Genomic DNA, 17,304 nt, shown 5'->3' on the forward strand with positions numbered 1-17,304 from the left:
CCGTCGCTTTGTGAAACGATTTACATAAGCTCTGTAGAGCTTTTGAGCGACCCTATTTTAAGAACAGTTAAAACCAATTATACCTTACCCCCTGCAATTTGCTGGTACCCATTTACAGCTGGGTCGACTGAGGCAATCATGATAAAGTGCCTTGCCCAAGAACACAACGCAATGGGAGTAGCGAGGATTCGAACCAGGGGCCTTCACCTCCGTAGGAAAGCGTCTTACCCCTCTCGACCAGTGCGTCCACGGGGTCTCCCCCTGGACATTTTTGGAATACAGGCCTATGAAAAGATGGCCTCTGATATATTTTTTGGTTTAAATTTTGAGATACGGGAGTGGATATCCGTTATTTCAGGGGTGGAGGGATAGGGGAGGGGGGCTCTTTCTCGAGAAAATTTTGAAATACTTGTATAGTTATGAAATGGTTGTCTCTGGTACATTCTTGACGGTCTAAGGTTTGAGAAAATATTATTCCTATGCCAATCTTGTTTGAATATAATTCACTTCTCAGCCAACTAAGCGGGGAGGGAGCGAGTGCCCCCACCACCCTCGTCCCGGCCCTGGCCCCTGGCCTGAACTTACAAGACAATGTACATAACATAAATAGAAAATATTTCCATATGAAACAGACAAAAGGCAAATTGAAAATAGCGGCACCACTTTGCAATAGTCAGTAACGTATAGATCTATGAAGGAAACTGGTATTTAAATGTGTGAAAGGCAAGCCAACTTTTTACGTTTTGTAACCTTTTTTCCAACAAGTTAGACATGACAGTAGCTCTATATAATTCCCAGCTGAGGAAAACTCTAACCAAAGTTAGAGAGAGCAAAAGTTACGTTTTTTCTTTTAGGTTTGTGATTTTATCATTTTACGTGTGTATTCTTAATGAATGCTTTTTATTCAGTAAAGATTTTTTTCGTGTATATAGCCCTTTTTCTCACTTTAAATAATGTGGACAGGCGTAGGAACAAATAATTCGATAATTTCCAAAAAAAACAACATATGGCAGGCTCTTTCCGATCATGTTAGGATCTTTCCGCGGAAAGAGCCTTTTCCGGTATCTAGTCCGGAGTAACAACCAGTCTAATGTCAGTGCTCTAAATCTGACCAATGAAATGCGTCTAAATACGCTCCTTGTTTAAAGTATGGAAACCTGAAATTTTCAAGAAATTTCCCTGTACGCATTATTTAATGCAAATTACAGCATGTCATTATTGTCCTATGTAAAATCGATTGCTTTCTTTATCTGTTTAAATGATTCTCTAGTATGTTGCTTTGCAGTTGTATTTCCTGCACCGTACTTCGTACCAATAATTTTCGTACTTGTTATTTTTATAAAATGTAATCAGTGAGAATCGTTTGATAAAAAAAGAGTTTAATCCCCACGTGTACATCATAAGTGATGTAGAATTGGAAAAGATATAAATTAAGGAGAGTTGCCAGTGTTTAGGCCATAAATTATTTGGCTCCAATACATTTTGCATATCTGTTAGTCGAATTCAGCTGTTCAGAACTGATTCTGAGATATTTTCATGATAGGGCAGAATCCCTCTCTTTATGTCAACACCAGGTTTTTCTGTGGTGAAAATAGATTTAGGTAAAACAGGCAGTAGATCTATACTTAAATGATGAAAACTTAAAAAACATTTAGCATCATAAACACTATTTTTCATTCAATAAATTATGGCTACCTCACTGTATTTATATGTTTTCCATTACACTCAGTACAGCTGACTGTGCTGTGGGTCATTATCCATCACGTGACATGAAAGCTGAGTAAACTTCAGGGTGTGCATTGTTTATTTAGGAAGTGTCTAGCCGACGTAGCTGTCCGGTAATCGGACACCTAGCCTGCAGTAGCCATACAGTAAAGATTTCCTAATGAATAAGTACTGATACCTGTTATTTACTAAAGGTATCGATACTTGTATGCAAACAAAATTTTGTGTGAATTCACTAAAGATTTACTTTTAATTGTCTCGAATAAATCGCTGCATTATTCACAGTGTTTGAACTTAGCTTTTTTTCCCACTAGCAATTTTTTACCAGTGCCATTATTTTCCACTAGCAAAATGGTGGGTTCCATTAGAAATTATTTATTGTTTATGTGCTAAATTTATTAAGTTGTTTTCTTGTACAAAAGATTAATATTCAGCTCCGTATTTTACTTTTTCACGGTTCAAACTGGCAGAGACTTTCTGGTTTCAGAAAAACGAATTAAAATACTCCATGATTCCTTGGACTTTTTCGCTGGACTCGGAAGTTTTAGGTTCTTTCAGGTCACTGCCTTTGGTATAGCTAGCATTTTCGGTCTCCGCGGGCCTTTTTTCACCTAAAGAAACCTTCTCCATTTTCGCAGCTGCGAATCACCAACTAAAACGAAAACAGTTATCGTCTAGACGCTAAATTATACTTAGATATCCGATAATTACATTTGTGTATAGCGACAAGCGTCTACAAGCAGTCACGTGATTATCGGTAAAATAGCTACCCGGCAAAGGAGTTTTTAAAAAGCAATGGATTCATCGATTTTCGAACTTGATCACAAAAATATTCGAGTGCCATGATTTCCTACTCGCATTTTTATGCCCCCGAAGGGAGGCATATAGTTTTTGAACCGTCTGTCAGTCTGTCCGCAATTTTTGTGTCCGGTCCATATCTTTGTCATCCATGGATGGATTTTCAAATATCTTGGCATGAATGTGTACCACAGTAAGACGACGTGTCACGCGCAAGACCCAGGTCCGTAGCTCAAAGGTCAAGGTCACACTTAGACGTTAAAGGTCATTTTTCATGATAGTGCATTCGTGTCCGATCCATATCTTTGTCATCCATGGATGGATTTTCAAATAACTTGGCATGAATGTGTACCACAGTAAGACGACATGTCGTGCGCAAGACCCAGGTCCGTAGCTCAAAGGTCAAGGTCACACTTAGACGTTAAAGGTCATTTTTCATGATAGTGCAATCGTGTCCGGTCCATATCTTTGTCATCCGTGGATGGATTTTCAAATAACTTGGCATGAATGTGTACCACAGTAAGACGACATGTCGCGTGCAAGACCCAGGTCCGTAGCTCATAGGTCAAGGTCACAGACATTAAAGGTCATATTTCATGATAGTGCATTGATGGGCGTGTCCGGTCCATATCTTTGTCATTCATGCATGGATTTTAAAATTATTGGGCATGAATGTGTACCACAGTAAGACGACGTGTCGCGTCCAAGACCCAGGTCCGTAGGTCAAAGGTCCTAAACTCTAACATCGGCCATAACTATTCATTCAAAGTGCCATCGGGGGCATGTGTCATCCTATGGAGACAGCTCTTGTTTTATTCTTACTCGAATTTTGCAAGTTAACGACTGCTAAATTCGATCCCTGTATTCAGCCGAATGTGGGCATTTTCTCAAACAGTTCAGGGGCTCAGCCCAAAATCTAGGGGCCATGGACTACTGGGCCTCTACTAATTTATATCCCTGGAAGGCATTTTACATCAATAAATAGATTGTTTTGTGATTTCCAGGGAAATAAAATGCTTTAAAAACGGGCTGGGCACATCATCAGATCGGGGTAAATTACATCTTTAGGGGTAATATACCCTGATTTGGGTAAAATAAGAACAAAATAAAGTAAAAACTATATAAAGCAAGCCAGAGTTGTTAACTTTAATTTTTGAAATGTAATCAAACAAGTTTTGATTTTCTATTCTGAAAGTAGGGAAAAGCCCATATGGATTTCCCAAATGGCTTCTGGCGATAGTTCTAATTTATTTTCATTAGAGGTTTCCATCGGCATCTGTGTACATAAACACAAAATTTTAAAACATAATATTTTGATTCTGAAAACATAGTATTTTGATTCTGTAATGATGTTAGATATTTTGCTTTCTTTTCAGAATATGGAGAAATTGAGCGTAAAGGAGAATTTGCCACAGCATGGAGATAATGTAAGGCTGTTGTAGATGAGAATTTCAGTTACGTTTGTGAAGTGTTACATTTACAATGTAGATAGTTGCCATATTTTAATCATTTGATTTTACAGTGCTCAGCTATTCATCATAAAACTTTTGATCAGAAATAATTGTTACTGGCCTTTAAAGAATTAGAACTTTATACTAGACATACATCTAACTACCTTTTGCTTCTCTACACTTCTTCTACGTCACAGATTCTTTTTGGAAGTACTTAGATAAACTTTAATTATTTGATACGTATGTACTCTCAAAATCAATAACAAAAAAAATCAATTTAACAGCATGTCGATTAAAAAAAAACTCTTTGCTTTTTGTTGGAGGATTTTTACCAGTGATATTATTTCAGGACGCTGTGAAGTTACTAAAATTGTCCACCACTACACCAAGAGAGCACCTTAAGTCCTTTAACATGAGCACATCAACTCCCAGACAGCCCCTGATGGACATCAAGCAGGTGGCAAGACCTGCTGATACTGCTTTAAGCAGCTTACCAATAAAATCAAATACACCAATAGGCACTCCAAGACCTTCAAAGTCTCAAAGGTATACATTCATTTAGCATATACTGTAAAATCAGTTAATTTCGTGGGCATGAAATTTCGTGGTTTTGGTCAAAACGGCAATTTCGTGGGGATATGAATTCATGGATTTCAACTTTTGAACATAAAATGAATGGGAATTTTTCTTCTTTGTTGGGATTAAATTTCATGGATTGACTCAACCACGAAATCCATGAAAATTAGTCCCCCACGAATATTAATGATTTCACAGTAGCATTTTTAGTTGGATTATATGAAGTATATGGAGAGCCTGTCCTACTACTCCCTGCGTAGACATCTTTGTCCACACTTTGGTTAAAATTTGATGCTTTTTCACTTTATCTCTGTTATTACTTGATGGACTTGCGTTAAAGTTATTCTTCATCGTCATGCACATCATATGACACAAAGTCAATAACTCTTGCACCTACTTTTCATGAATTATGCTCCCTTTTACTTAGATTTTTATGATAATTTTGATGCATTCTTATGACTTTTAGCCGTAACAGAAATTAAGGAGCATAGCATTTTATTACGTAAAAATCACAATGCCTGTGGGGAGATTCGAACATGGGTAGTTCAGGTGCTAGTCCAATGCTCTAACCTGAGCCAAAGAGTCAACTCCCTGATGCAGTTGTAAGAGAGTGTCTTTAAACGTACAGGCTATGTGTAAGCTACCGTAACACTTCCCCTCTTCAAAGAAGACATCATTTATGATGACGTACAAGCCATTTTGGCATGGAAAGTGCCATTTTCGGCACAAGATTAAGTCCTTTTCAGGCCGACACAGTCTGGCCCCCATCTTACAACTGTTAGCCATAACAAATCAATGAGCATAGCATTTTATGATGAAAAATTCCAACTACCTGTGGCGGGATTCAAATTCAGTGGTTAAGAGCACTGGACTAGCACCCAAGTGACCCAGATGTAGTTGGGATTTTCGTTAAAAAATGCTATGCTATAAATCAAAAGAGCATGTTCTCAATATATTTATTACAGAAGGGTTTATTTCAAAGATTCTTTCAAACTTAAAATCATAGTTCTACATTTTCTTCAATATCGTATGACACAAGGGTCATAACTCTTGCATCAACACTTTTGCTTAGAATTTCTGGTTAATTTTATAGGACTTTCACTACATCTTTATTATTATTTAGTGCATTTTAATTAGGACTGGGACGATTACTCGGTTAATTGGATCCGATTCGTTTACTAGGTGAAACGGGTTTCAATTTTGCAAAACCGCTAATCGCTCTCAAACAAAACACACGAATCATACTTTATCTTTTATACATTTCTTTGACCACCACATAGACCAGCAGTATATTTCCACTAAAACATATCAGCATAATCAATAGTATCTGATTTGCCTGTTGTGATATATTTAAAAATAAAATACACCAAAATATGACTTATTAATTATCACACTGTTTGCAAATGATAAAGTCCATAAGTTCCTAATGAAGTCAGCTGTTGGAAGTACCTTGATACGGTCGTCTGGAAAGAAAACAGCATTTTCAATATGGCGGCCAATTAACCGGTTCGATTCGATTTCATACATATGATTAACCGGTTTCAAAATTTTGAAATCTTCCCAGCCCTAATTTTAATTCAAATTTAACATAGTTCTTTCACACCATTACCCGCATGATAAGACACAAAGGCTATAACTCGTGCATCAATTTTTCATGAATCATGACCCCCATCATTGAACAATTTAGTGATAGCTCCAGCTTCCTCAGATGTGCCATATTTCACTATCAAGCATCAGATTAGTCAAATGCGCTGTCTCCTGTGACAACTCTTGTTTATTCCCTTTGCATGTCAATTAAGGGTTTAAATATAAGCTTGCATACTCAAGAAATGCACATGAAAAAACTTATTTGAACTGAAAATTTTAGGTCAAATTATCCGCAATTTTTACACAAAAAAAGTCTAAATATTGAAACAAATAGAATAAACAAAGCAATTTTTTTGTCTTCTTTATCCAGAAAAATGAAGCCATCTGCCTTACTGAACAATACAGATAAAGAGAACTTGAAGGCACAGAACAGTAAGGTAAGTACATGCTGTTAAAGCACATATGAGCCGTGCCATGAGAAAACCAACATAGTGGGTTTGCGACCAGCATGGATCCAGACCAGCCTGCGCATCTGCCCAGTCTGGTCAGGATCCATGCTGTTCGCTTTCAAAGCCTACTGCAATCAGAGAAACCATTAGTGAACAGCATGGATTCTGACCAGACTGTGCGGATGTGCAGGCTGGTCTGGATCCATGCTGGTCGCAAACCCACTATGTTGGTTTTCTCATGGCACGGCTCAATTATAAAATTTTCACTGGGTCAGATTTTCGCGGATTTGAGCATGTTAGCTAGGTTAAATATTTGCAAAATTGTAAAATTGGTATCCTGTTTGAATTTGAATAATACTAATGGTGAATGTTTACGCGAGGATTAATTTTTTGTGATATAACGAAATTTAAACCCTCAGAAAAATTTCTGCTTTTACAGTAGTCCTGTAAAATTTAATTCTTCACTAAAGTCTTGTAGATCTACTGGTAATTCTGCCTTCTCCTTAGATGCTGCATTGTACTTACTTAGAATTGTAGCTTAAAAAATTCTTGAAATTCAATAATTACAGTAGTTTGTATTTAGATCTGACAGCTATGGGTTGTCTGTTTTTGTCAAGAACTAATTTTTCATTTGTCCATATAATCATATAGTAAAATATGCAGAATTTACACTTTTCCATATGAGCTCAGAGACATACTAGGTTAGTCAGACAATTGATTTTGCCGCTTCTGGTCATGAAAACATCTAATTTGTATAGTTGACAGAAATTTTTGCTTTATCATTTAGATGAGGAACACAGACACTATCTTGATGACACGTAGAATGGATGAGATATTCGAAGAAAATGTGGAAGAGTTCGTGACAAAAGTTCTTGATCAGTGTGTACAAGATCTTAAAGAAGAGGTAAACTAAAACATAAGTTAAAAGTCTTTTTAGAGTTGTTTCTCATCCACACATTAATTTATCACATATAAGTTTGGTATGTAGCTTTCTGGTATCATCCAGCTTCAAATGACAATCGAAATGTTTTGTTCAAGGAAGTATTTTCTGTGTGCAATTTTCTGGCCTGTTTACATAGCCATGTGCTTGTTATAGCTACATTACTCTGGTATAAGAATGTCTCAAATAAGCATAAGAAGGAATTTAATTGCACGGAAATTGATGGTTCATGTCATTATCAGTTATTGGTCTGCACTGGTCGCAAAGGCAGAATTACTTGCCACTAGCAGGCTAAGGGTTAATTTAAGCGTTTTACCTACAGAATTTCAAATTGATTGGTTTAAAGTAGCAAGAAAAGTGAGTTTGACTCTTTGGTTATGTTAATCAGGCAAGTTGAGGCAACTAGATAAAACCAGATGGTTAAGGGTCATTAAATAGGAAAAAGCCCTACACTATGTATGTATGTATATACCCTTAAGGTTGACACTGTGACTCAAAATGTATTTTTTTCCTTCAAAGTGAAAATCAACAAACAACATTTGTTACAAAATACTGTGACACCATGTAAGATCAGATTTTGTGGCTTCAGAAAATATGACTGTTTTAGGGGTTCACCAATTCATGGGTTTTGAACCAGGTTAAAATAAATGCTTTTTCTTACGGATTTGAATTCACAAGATGTGAATCAAAATTTAAATTTGTTCTGTTTTTTCTTCAGATAAAAGTAAAACATAATTGAATAGCACACTGTAAAATTTGTAAATTCAGAAAATGCATTGATCAGTTTACTATCATCCAGTTTAGTATTACATCCCTAATTTGTATTTCAAGGAAAATGGCGCTTCAAACACAAAAGAATATGTAAAACAGTGTACTTTAAAAGAACCTCAACAAAATTCAAATGCTGGTTTGGAAAAGTCTGATCCACAGAGTATGTCTTTCACTGAACAACTTGAAGACGACACTTCAGACAAGAATGAAGAGCTAGAACCATCATCAGTTGAAGCTGTTTGTACAGTGGAGAGACATCAGTTAGTGTCACAGTTTGGAGATTTGTCTGTGAATGAGGACAGTTTGCTTGGTGACTCTCACTACAGTGACTGTAGCTTTACCGAGTCAACAAAGTCCGAGGAGGAACTGCTTGCTAGTTATGTACAATCTCCAAATTTGAGTAATGGGTCTGAAGGTGCCAGAAATGACAAAACGGATGAATTAAGTGAAGTAGAAGATCGCGAATCAAGGGAAATAGGACAGAAATACCAGACCCCGCGTCCAACATTTCTTGAGAAAGTAGCAGTCATGCAAAGAGTGAGGAATGCCACTTCTAGTCTTGCTAGCTGGGTGTTTCCAAAAGAAACAATGGAGCACCACATACAGAAAATACCGGCAGACGAAAAAGTTAAATTAGTGCATGATGTGGCATGCTCACCAATGCCTCAGAATCAGAAATTTTCATCTTTGATTAATAAGTTTGAAGATGATCATAATTTGGGTACATCAGTTGATGCAGATGCAGAGCCTAGCACAGGTTTTTCTGTGGACAGACTTGAAGTACACAGTCATGGTGATCATTTACACTTAAACACTTCAGCTTCTCTTTCAGAAGATGCTCTTGATAATGAAAACAATGAAAGTAAAGTAGAAAGTCAAGCTTCTGAAGGGAGACTCGAAGAGAAGGAAACTGTTAATGAAGTCACTGTAGATATTGAACTGGGTTTACCTAAAGAGGTTAGCTCATCTTTTGAATCTACTGTTTCAACACCACTGAAAGAGGAATTATTTAGAGATTTTTCTACCAATACTGATATGTTACCCTTAGAAGGGTATGCAGCCATGAGCTCAATTGCTTGTTCTCCAATAAGTATACCAGTCTGTGACTTTTCAGTTCAGAATGAGGTAGAAACCCAGTCTGTTTTGTGTTCACCAATCAGATTTGAGAATCATGATGTGTCTATCCAGAATGAGGCTGAAATGCACTCGATGAACTGTTCCCCTATACGTTTTCAAGGAAATGATGTTTCCATACAAAATGAGGCAGAAATGTGTTCAGTGATGTGTTCACCAATGCCGATACAAGTCCATGATGTGTCAGTTCAAAATCTGCTTGATACCCGTTCTACTATGTGTTCACCAATGGTTCCCTGCCCATCAGAAGATAAGAGTGTGCTGGTTACCGGTCCAGAGGTAACAGACATGGGAATTATGACAGACGAGAAAGAATCAAAAGAAATCGGAGTTCATGTTCAACCAGACATGAAAACAGTATGTACAGAGATGGAAGAAAACCCAATGACAAACACCTCAACATGTATGACACCTCTTAAATTAGACAAGAAGCAAGGGCGAAAGTAAGTGTAGCTTCATACTTGTTGGAGGTAAATATTTTAAAAAATTGAATAAAGAATTGAAGAATAACAACTTCAGGATAATATCTGATATTATATAGTGATATACATTATCATACAATTATTATAGTCAATTCTATGGACATAATTGTTTTTGTAAATGGACTAGTGTTTATTTAAAAAAAATCTATGGCACTGACTGAAATTTGATAGCTTTACTTGAATATAATTTTCAATTGGAAATCAGTGTGTTCATTGAAAAAGAAGTGAAAAAAGCAATGTATATGATTTCTGAACGAGACATTTTGTTTAGTGGACAAACGGCAGATTTTGATGGAAATTATTTAAAATTATTATGTCTAACAGGAAAAAGTTCATTGCATGTGATTTTAGTGAATTAAAATGTTACATCTAGAAATATATCAAGCAGTTTCACAGTGAGTGAAAAATATCAAATATCAAATATTGCATGGCCTCAAATAAAATGTAGTCAGCTTTTTCTTTACTGTGTCCTTTAAAACAGATTTCGTATTTTTGGTTATATACTAGGTTGACTGCAGAGGATGTTCGGAAACAGCACCCTAGAGTCCTAGCTAATGAATTGGAGACTCTACGCCTACAGAACTCCAGACTGGAAACTCAGAATCAACAATTAGAGAAAGACAGGAAAAAACTGGTTGCTCAGGAGGTGAATAAATATTTCCTTTAAGTGTTTGTTGTGTTTAACCCTTATGCTGAACACAACTAATTCTGCCTTTGCGACCAGTGCAGATCATGATCAGATTGCACAGATGTGCAGGCTGATCATGATCTGCACTGTTTGCCATTCAGTCAGTATCTTTTTGTAAGCACCCCTTTTAACAGTAAATGGTACTGTCCAAATTAAAAGATGGACAAGTTCATTATAGAAGTTTAGCAGGGTAAGGGTTAACCACTTATAGCTCACTTGGGCAAATTTTATTTTGTTGGGTTTAACATCGCACCGACACACGATAGGTCATATGGCGACTTTCCAGCTTTAATGGTGGAGGAAGGAAAACCCCAGGTGTCCCTCCGTGCATTATTTCATCACGAGCGGGCACCTGGGTAGAACCACCGATGTTCCGTAAGCCAGCTGGATGGCTTCCTCATATGAAGAATTCAATGCCCGGAGTGAGGCTCGATCCCACATCGATGAGGGGCAAGTGATTTGAAGTCAGCGACCTTAACCACTCGGCCACGGAGGCAAAAGGTTTCAGGCGGTCAAGGAGTCTTATTATGTTCGGGACAAAAATAAATCACATGATGATGAAGCAAAGGGTTCTTATTGAATGAAATAATTTTTCTTGCACACCAGACTGGCGTTTCTGGGGATTTTACCCATGCCGGCAAAACCCATCTGGCACCCCCCATGCCAGATGACTCTCGTGCTGGTAATGCATGCATTGATTATATATGGTTTATGTAGATTTTCTAAAATACGAAAAAATCAGGTACCTTGATTTTTTCTCTCCGTTCCTTACAGTATATTTCTCGATTCAAAATGCGTTATTTTACAGTAAGAACCTACCGTTATGCTACAAACGATAAAACTAAAGTGGAACTTTGTTATTGTGCGTCACTGAAATGTCATGACGTCACTTCTGCTTACTGACGTTAATTTCCCGTGCTTTGTGTAAATACTCTACTATAAGAAAGAGTGCTACAAAGAAAGTATTTCTATTTGCTTTGTGTATTATATCATTTGTTAACTACGGCATGCAAGAAAAATAATCTGTCAGAATAAAAAGATATGTATACGATATGCAAGAAAAAATATCAGTCGTGTTTACAAATCGGATGAAAAATATCCGTCCCTCAGCCACCTGCGCATGGGCGGTAATGAGGATGTGCAGATGCCCTCGGGACGGATATTTCTATCCGTTTTGTAAACACATGACAGATATAATATTAGTCTGTATGTGCAAATTCCTAAAAAGAATTACAAAACTGTATTTCATGTTTATATTTTAGGAATTGCAAGGAAAGCTTGAAGAAACAAGGGCAACTCTTCAGGAAGCAGAAACCAGATACAGTACAGACATGGAGGAATGGAAAACTAAATATAATACTCTAGAGACTGAAATCTCTGTCCTTAAACTAGAACATGATAACAAGGTAAGTGTCAGGGTAGTATTACAGCCTACTGGATTAAACTGTTTGCTTAACAATCATATTATTTTCTTTATTGAACTTAATTGAGATCACCACCCTTGGAAAAGTTTGTAAACGTTATGACACAGTCATGAGCAAGAAATCCTTGTGAAGTTAGTAGAAGATGCAGAATGACTAATATGAATGTAAAACTTTGTTCCTTAGTTCTGATCTTAATACACTAAAGAGACCTGCAGGCTGCCATTTGCAAAACCCATAGGTTGCTGGTTTGAACCACCACTGAGGTCATTGCTGCTTTTTCTCAATATGCCAGTAGTAGTTTCTCAAGGAAAATGACTAGTCTGATATAACAATTTTAAGTTTCTCCTTAACATGTGATGATGTGTAATTAAGTGATTCTTAGAAAAAAAGCAAATTTTTGATTACCAGTATGTCTGTTTTGATGTACAGATAAGCCAGGTGAGAGCGGAGTATGAGAGCAATGACTACAGGGAACATTTCTACGCCTCACAGAAACTTGTACAAGAACTACAGGCAGAGATAGACCAGTACTCGGCTCTAGTAGACGATATTGAAAGGGCCCAGGAGCTACAGGTAATTAAATGTACAGAGCCCGCCCGCTAAGTTCAGTAATAAGAGCACAGATCGCAGACTCGTGAGTTTGATCCTTTGGCATGGTGTATGTTCTCTGTAACAATTTGATAAAAGGCATTGTGTCTGAAATCATTCATCCTCCACCTCTGATTCATGTTGTGAAGTTGGAAGTTACCTGCGGAGAACAGGTTTGCACTGGTACAGAAATCTGAAACACTGGTTAGGTTAACTGCTCGCTGTTACATGGAAAACAACGTTAAACCCAAAACAGTCAAATTTACAGTGAAACATATCTTGCTGAAGCATTGATAGCTCGAACATGCGTAGATTGTGCCGCTTTCTTTCTATTGTCTGCATTTTTAGCTTGACTATACGAAGTATGGAGAGCTGTTCCACTTGACACAGCATCGGCGGCCTTCCGCGTCCGCACATTGGTTAAAGTTTTGATGCACTTTCTCTTTATCTCTGTAATTACTTGATGGATTTGTTTCAAACTTAAAATGCTAATTCCTGTTCATCACCCACATCATATGGCACTAGGGTCATAACTCTCACACAAATAATTCATTAATTATCCCCCCTTTTTACTTAGAAGTTAAGGTTAAAATTTTGATGCACTCTCACTATCTCAAATATTACTAAATGACTTTGATTCAAACTTGAAGTAGTTGTTCCACATCATCACCAACATCGTATGACACAAGGTGCACCAATATTTTATGAATTATGCCCCCTTTTTGCATAGAATGATACTTATATAGTGTTTTGATACACTTTATCTTTACCTCTCTTATTACTTAATATTTTTGACACAGACTCAAGCTATTGTGCAGCATCTTCATCCACCATTGGAGTCATTAAACACTCCAGTGACAGCTCCAGTTTCAAAAGTCTACACTAGGAGAAACAATCCCCATAACTCTGTTTGAATGTTGAAGTTTTTGATACAGTCAAATATCTCTGTTACTATCAAAGCTTTTGACTTGAAACTTGAAATATTTATTTACTATCACAGTCTTCACCAGGAGAAACAATCCCCATAACTCTGATTTGAATTTTGACAGATTTATGCCCCTTTTAAACTTGGAATTTTTCGGTTAAAAGTTTTGATAAAGCCAAAATATCTCTTTCGTTACTATCAAAGCTTTTGACTTGAAACTTGAAATAGTTATTTACTATCGAAGTCTAAACCAGTAGAAACAATCCCCATAACTTAGATTTCAGGCTTTCAGGTGGCCCTAAAATTCCTAAAAAAATCCTAATCTTTTTAGACCTCCCTAAAATTCCTAAAAAAAAAACACTCAAAAAGGGCCAGATTCCTAAAAAAGTCCTTATTTTTTCAAATTGTCCCTAATTTTTTGTAAAGTTGCACCCAGCCGTATATTTTCTCAAAATTTAGGCCCAAAAATGCACCAGAGGCCACCATTCCATAACTTTATTTCAAAATTTTCCAGGGTGAAAACCCCTGATCCCCTGCAAATGAGGTGAATACTCCTCCAGTACCTCAAAATTTAGGTAAAAAAATGCATCAGAGACCACCATTTCATATCTTTATTTAAAAAATTTTCACATGGAGAGTCCTCTTACCCCCCACCCCTAAATTTACAGGGATACCACACACCAAAATTTAGACCAAAAAATGTACTACAATCCAGCATTTCAATCCTGTATTTCAAAATTGTCCAGGAGGGGGGGGGGGGGATAGGTGAGGCAGCCCCCTGACCTCCCTAAAATTAGGGGACAGTGAGTACACCCTCCTATACCTCAAAATTTAGAACAAAAAATACACCAGTGCCCACCATTTCATACCTGTATATCATAACTTCCAGGGGAGAGCCCTCTGACCCGCTAAATTGAGAAGAGTACCCCTCCAGTACTTTAACATTTAGACCAGAAAATACACCAGTGGTCAGCATTTCATACCTGTATATAAAAAACTTTCAGGTGGAGACCCCACTGTTCCCAACACAGACAGAGGCCCCTCTCCCATACCAACCCCCTCTGGGTGCTATGCACCTTGTCATGACAATTTGGGTCTGGTGATGAGGAAAAGCAACACTATTATGGTCAAAGGGCGGGCTCAACATGTTGCCCGTGGGCATCTAGCCCTAATGTAGCCCTTATTTTACGCAAAAATAGCCCTAATTTTTTGCCAAGTAGTGCTTGAAGGCCTGAGATTTGAATTTTGACAGAGTTATGCCCCTTTTTAACTTAGAAATGTTTGGTTAAAGTTTTATATAACCTCCAATATCTCTGTTACTATCAAAGCTATTGACTTGAAACTTAAAATAGTTATTTACTATCAAAAGCTATCATAAGAAACAATCCCCATAACTCTGATTAGAATTTTGACAGATTTATGCCCCTTTTACTGGCAAAGCTCTAATTCAGAGTCAAGCACTGAGAACAGTCGAGCGTGCTGTCTTACGGACAGCTCTTGTTTAAATTTCCTTGTCTGTTTAAACTTACCTCTGATTCAAGTATTGCCTATGTTTGTATATCTGTATTAAAACTGTAAATGAACTTGTGTATTTATTGACAGGGTCAGTTAGAAAGTGCTGTATCAGATGGCTTCAATAAAATCCGCAGTAAAGCTGAATGGATCAGGACACAACAAAGAGACTTCCAGATCAAGGTACAGTTTAAACTGGAAAATATTAACTAGTGTATTATAATGCAGGGAATAGTGTGTCCATTGCTGCAACTCTGACATGTTGGACACAGTTATTAAACTCATTACTATATGTATATAAAGAACTGAATTACATTGACATGTATAAATAATCTTTAAAGACAATACAGATTTCATATATTAGTGGCTGTTGCCTCCATACCCCATGCTTTTGGACATGTACGCAGTGTGTTGTAATGTAAGTACACATTCTACTTTCTCATGATAAAGTATAGAGTACCTTGTATGTTTTGTTATAGTTTGACAAGTGATTAAACAAGTTTCCTTATGATCTACTGTATAATCATTTAATTTCATCACATGGGCATGAAATTTCGTGGTTTTGGTCAAAACAGCAATTTCATGGGGATATGAAATCGTGGATTTTAACTTTTGAACATAAAATGAATGGGAATTTTATTTCTTTGTCGGGATTAAATTCTGTGGATTGACTCAACCACGAAATCCATGAAAATTAGTCCCCCACGAATATTAATGATTTCACAGTATACTCTTCATGAACTAAAAAGACTAGAATGAAATTACTTTGCAACCTCACTAGAGCTTACACCACTGCAAAGACAGAAATATGTTTCCGTTACAGAGATTGTTTTTCTGCTGGAGGGATTAAATTGAGCCGTGCCATGAGAAAACCAACATAGTGGGTTTGCGACCAGCCAGGATCCATGCTGTTCGCTTTCAAAGCCTATTAGAATTACAGAAACTGTTAGCGAACAGCATGGATCCTGACCAGACTGCGCGGATGCCCAAGCTGGTCTGGATCCATGCTGGTCGCAAACCCACTATGTTGGTTTTCTCATGGCATGGCTCAATTACTTAAGAATTTTGTGTCTACATGGGAAAGAAAATACCTGCCTTTGAAGGGAAGTTGTTGGCTCTGCAAATATGCCTTTTACAGGTTTACAGTGTGAACTTTTTGTCTCTCTGTTTTGAAGAATGATGCCCTGCAGAAACAGTTAGAAGAGTTACAAGCTGACAAGCAGATTCTTGAAGAAGATAAAATATCCATACAGAAAGAACGTGAGCAAATGGCAGAGATTGTGCAATCATGTAAAGAGAATATGTTGGAAGTAAGAATGAACAAAATTTTTACCGTATAGAACTCTGCACGGAAATACATGTAGTTGCTAGAGTCAGAAGAAAATGAATTTTATTGAGAATAAATTGTTTGACAGTACATGAAAATTGTTTCAAAGTTCCCAATAGAAATTTAAAATCCAGCCATCTGTAAACAAAATTAGTGAAAGTTTTGATCCACATTGAATTTGTTCTTTCTATCTTTACTATGTTTCAGTGGAATTGCTACAGACTTAACTAGTTTGACCTCATGATCAGTACTAGAATGTGACAATGCACATAACTCGTGAACCATTAAATTAAATGCCATCTGAGTTTGAATAAATTATACAGTTTCTTTACCCATTGTAGATGTTGTTTATTACAGAGAGGCCATGACTATTTCAACAACCAGTTGATGTTACTACATTAGATATTTCACTATCCAACTTGGAAGCATATCTCTCTTCAGACAGTTGTAGTGTAAACAGACTTTACATGGATTTTATTTTCAGATTCTTGTGTCTGTAATTTTATGGACAACATTATTCATAAAATGTTTCGTATTACATTAAAATAGGGATGTGATATGAATTTTGAATTATTTACTCGCACATAATGAGATCTCTGATGTTCTTCATTATTTTATGTTTTAAGGTGAACTCACAGTTGGAGAAGACTAGTACAGAGCTGGGAGCTACTAAAGAAACAGTCCTGGTGATGAGAGAGGAAATAGATACTGTATCTAAAGGTATTATGTGTTTACAGTGTGCACATTTATAAGCATCAAAGTGTAACAGGATATACCCCTCCCGATCTAGGGGGAACATTTCCTAGGAAATAAACCACACCACTCCAAAAGTTTGTTTAACCAGCACATCCCCTGCCAAAAATAAAGGGATGTAGTGATTGTGTGTGTGTCAGTTAGAATTTTAAGAACATCATGTTGAATTTTTTT

At 36.9% G+C, this 17,304-nt stretch overlaps 1 protein-coding gene across 2 annotated transcripts in view; it reads left to right on the forward strand.

Annotated features, from left to right (window-relative positions):
- The first annotated feature begins 1,096 nt into the window (after positions 1-1,096).
- LOC123534085 (centlein-like) overlaps positions 1,097-17,304 on the forward strand; it is a 43,759-nt gene continuing 27,551 nt past the window's right edge. Inside the window, exons 1-12 of one of the 2 annotated variants that reach the window (XM_053519375.1) lie at positions 1,097-1,181; positions 3,900-3,950; positions 4,324-4,520; positions 6,508-6,574; positions 7,374-7,490; positions 8,358-9,874; positions 10,421-10,559; positions 11,864-12,007; positions 12,455-12,598; positions 15,141-15,233; positions 16,226-16,360; positions 17,004-17,097. In XM_053519375.1, the coding sequence (XP_053375350.1) occupies positions 3,903-3,950; positions 4,324-4,520; positions 6,508-6,574; positions 7,374-7,490; positions 8,358-9,874; positions 10,421-10,559; positions 11,864-12,007; positions 12,455-12,598; positions 15,141-15,233; positions 16,226-16,360; positions 17,004-17,097 (2,695 nt within the window). In that variant the 5' untranslated portion in view covers positions 1,097-1,181; positions 3,900-3,902. The remainder of the gene's footprint in view (positions 1,182-3,899; positions 3,951-4,323; positions 4,521-6,507; positions 6,575-7,373; positions 7,491-8,357; positions 9,875-10,420; positions 10,560-11,863; positions 12,008-12,454; positions 12,599-15,140; positions 15,234-16,225; positions 16,361-17,003; positions 17,098-17,304) is intronic. The other variant, XM_053519376.1, reaches the window with a different exon arrangement.

The sequence above is a fragment of the Mercenaria mercenaria genome, chromosome 12 (genome assembly GCF_021730395.1).
Source record: "Mercenaria mercenaria strain notata chromosome 12, MADL_Memer_1, whole genome shotgun sequence".
In the NCBI taxonomy this organism is placed as follows: domain Eukaryota; kingdom Metazoa; phylum Mollusca; class Bivalvia; order Venerida; family Veneridae; genus Mercenaria; species Mercenaria mercenaria.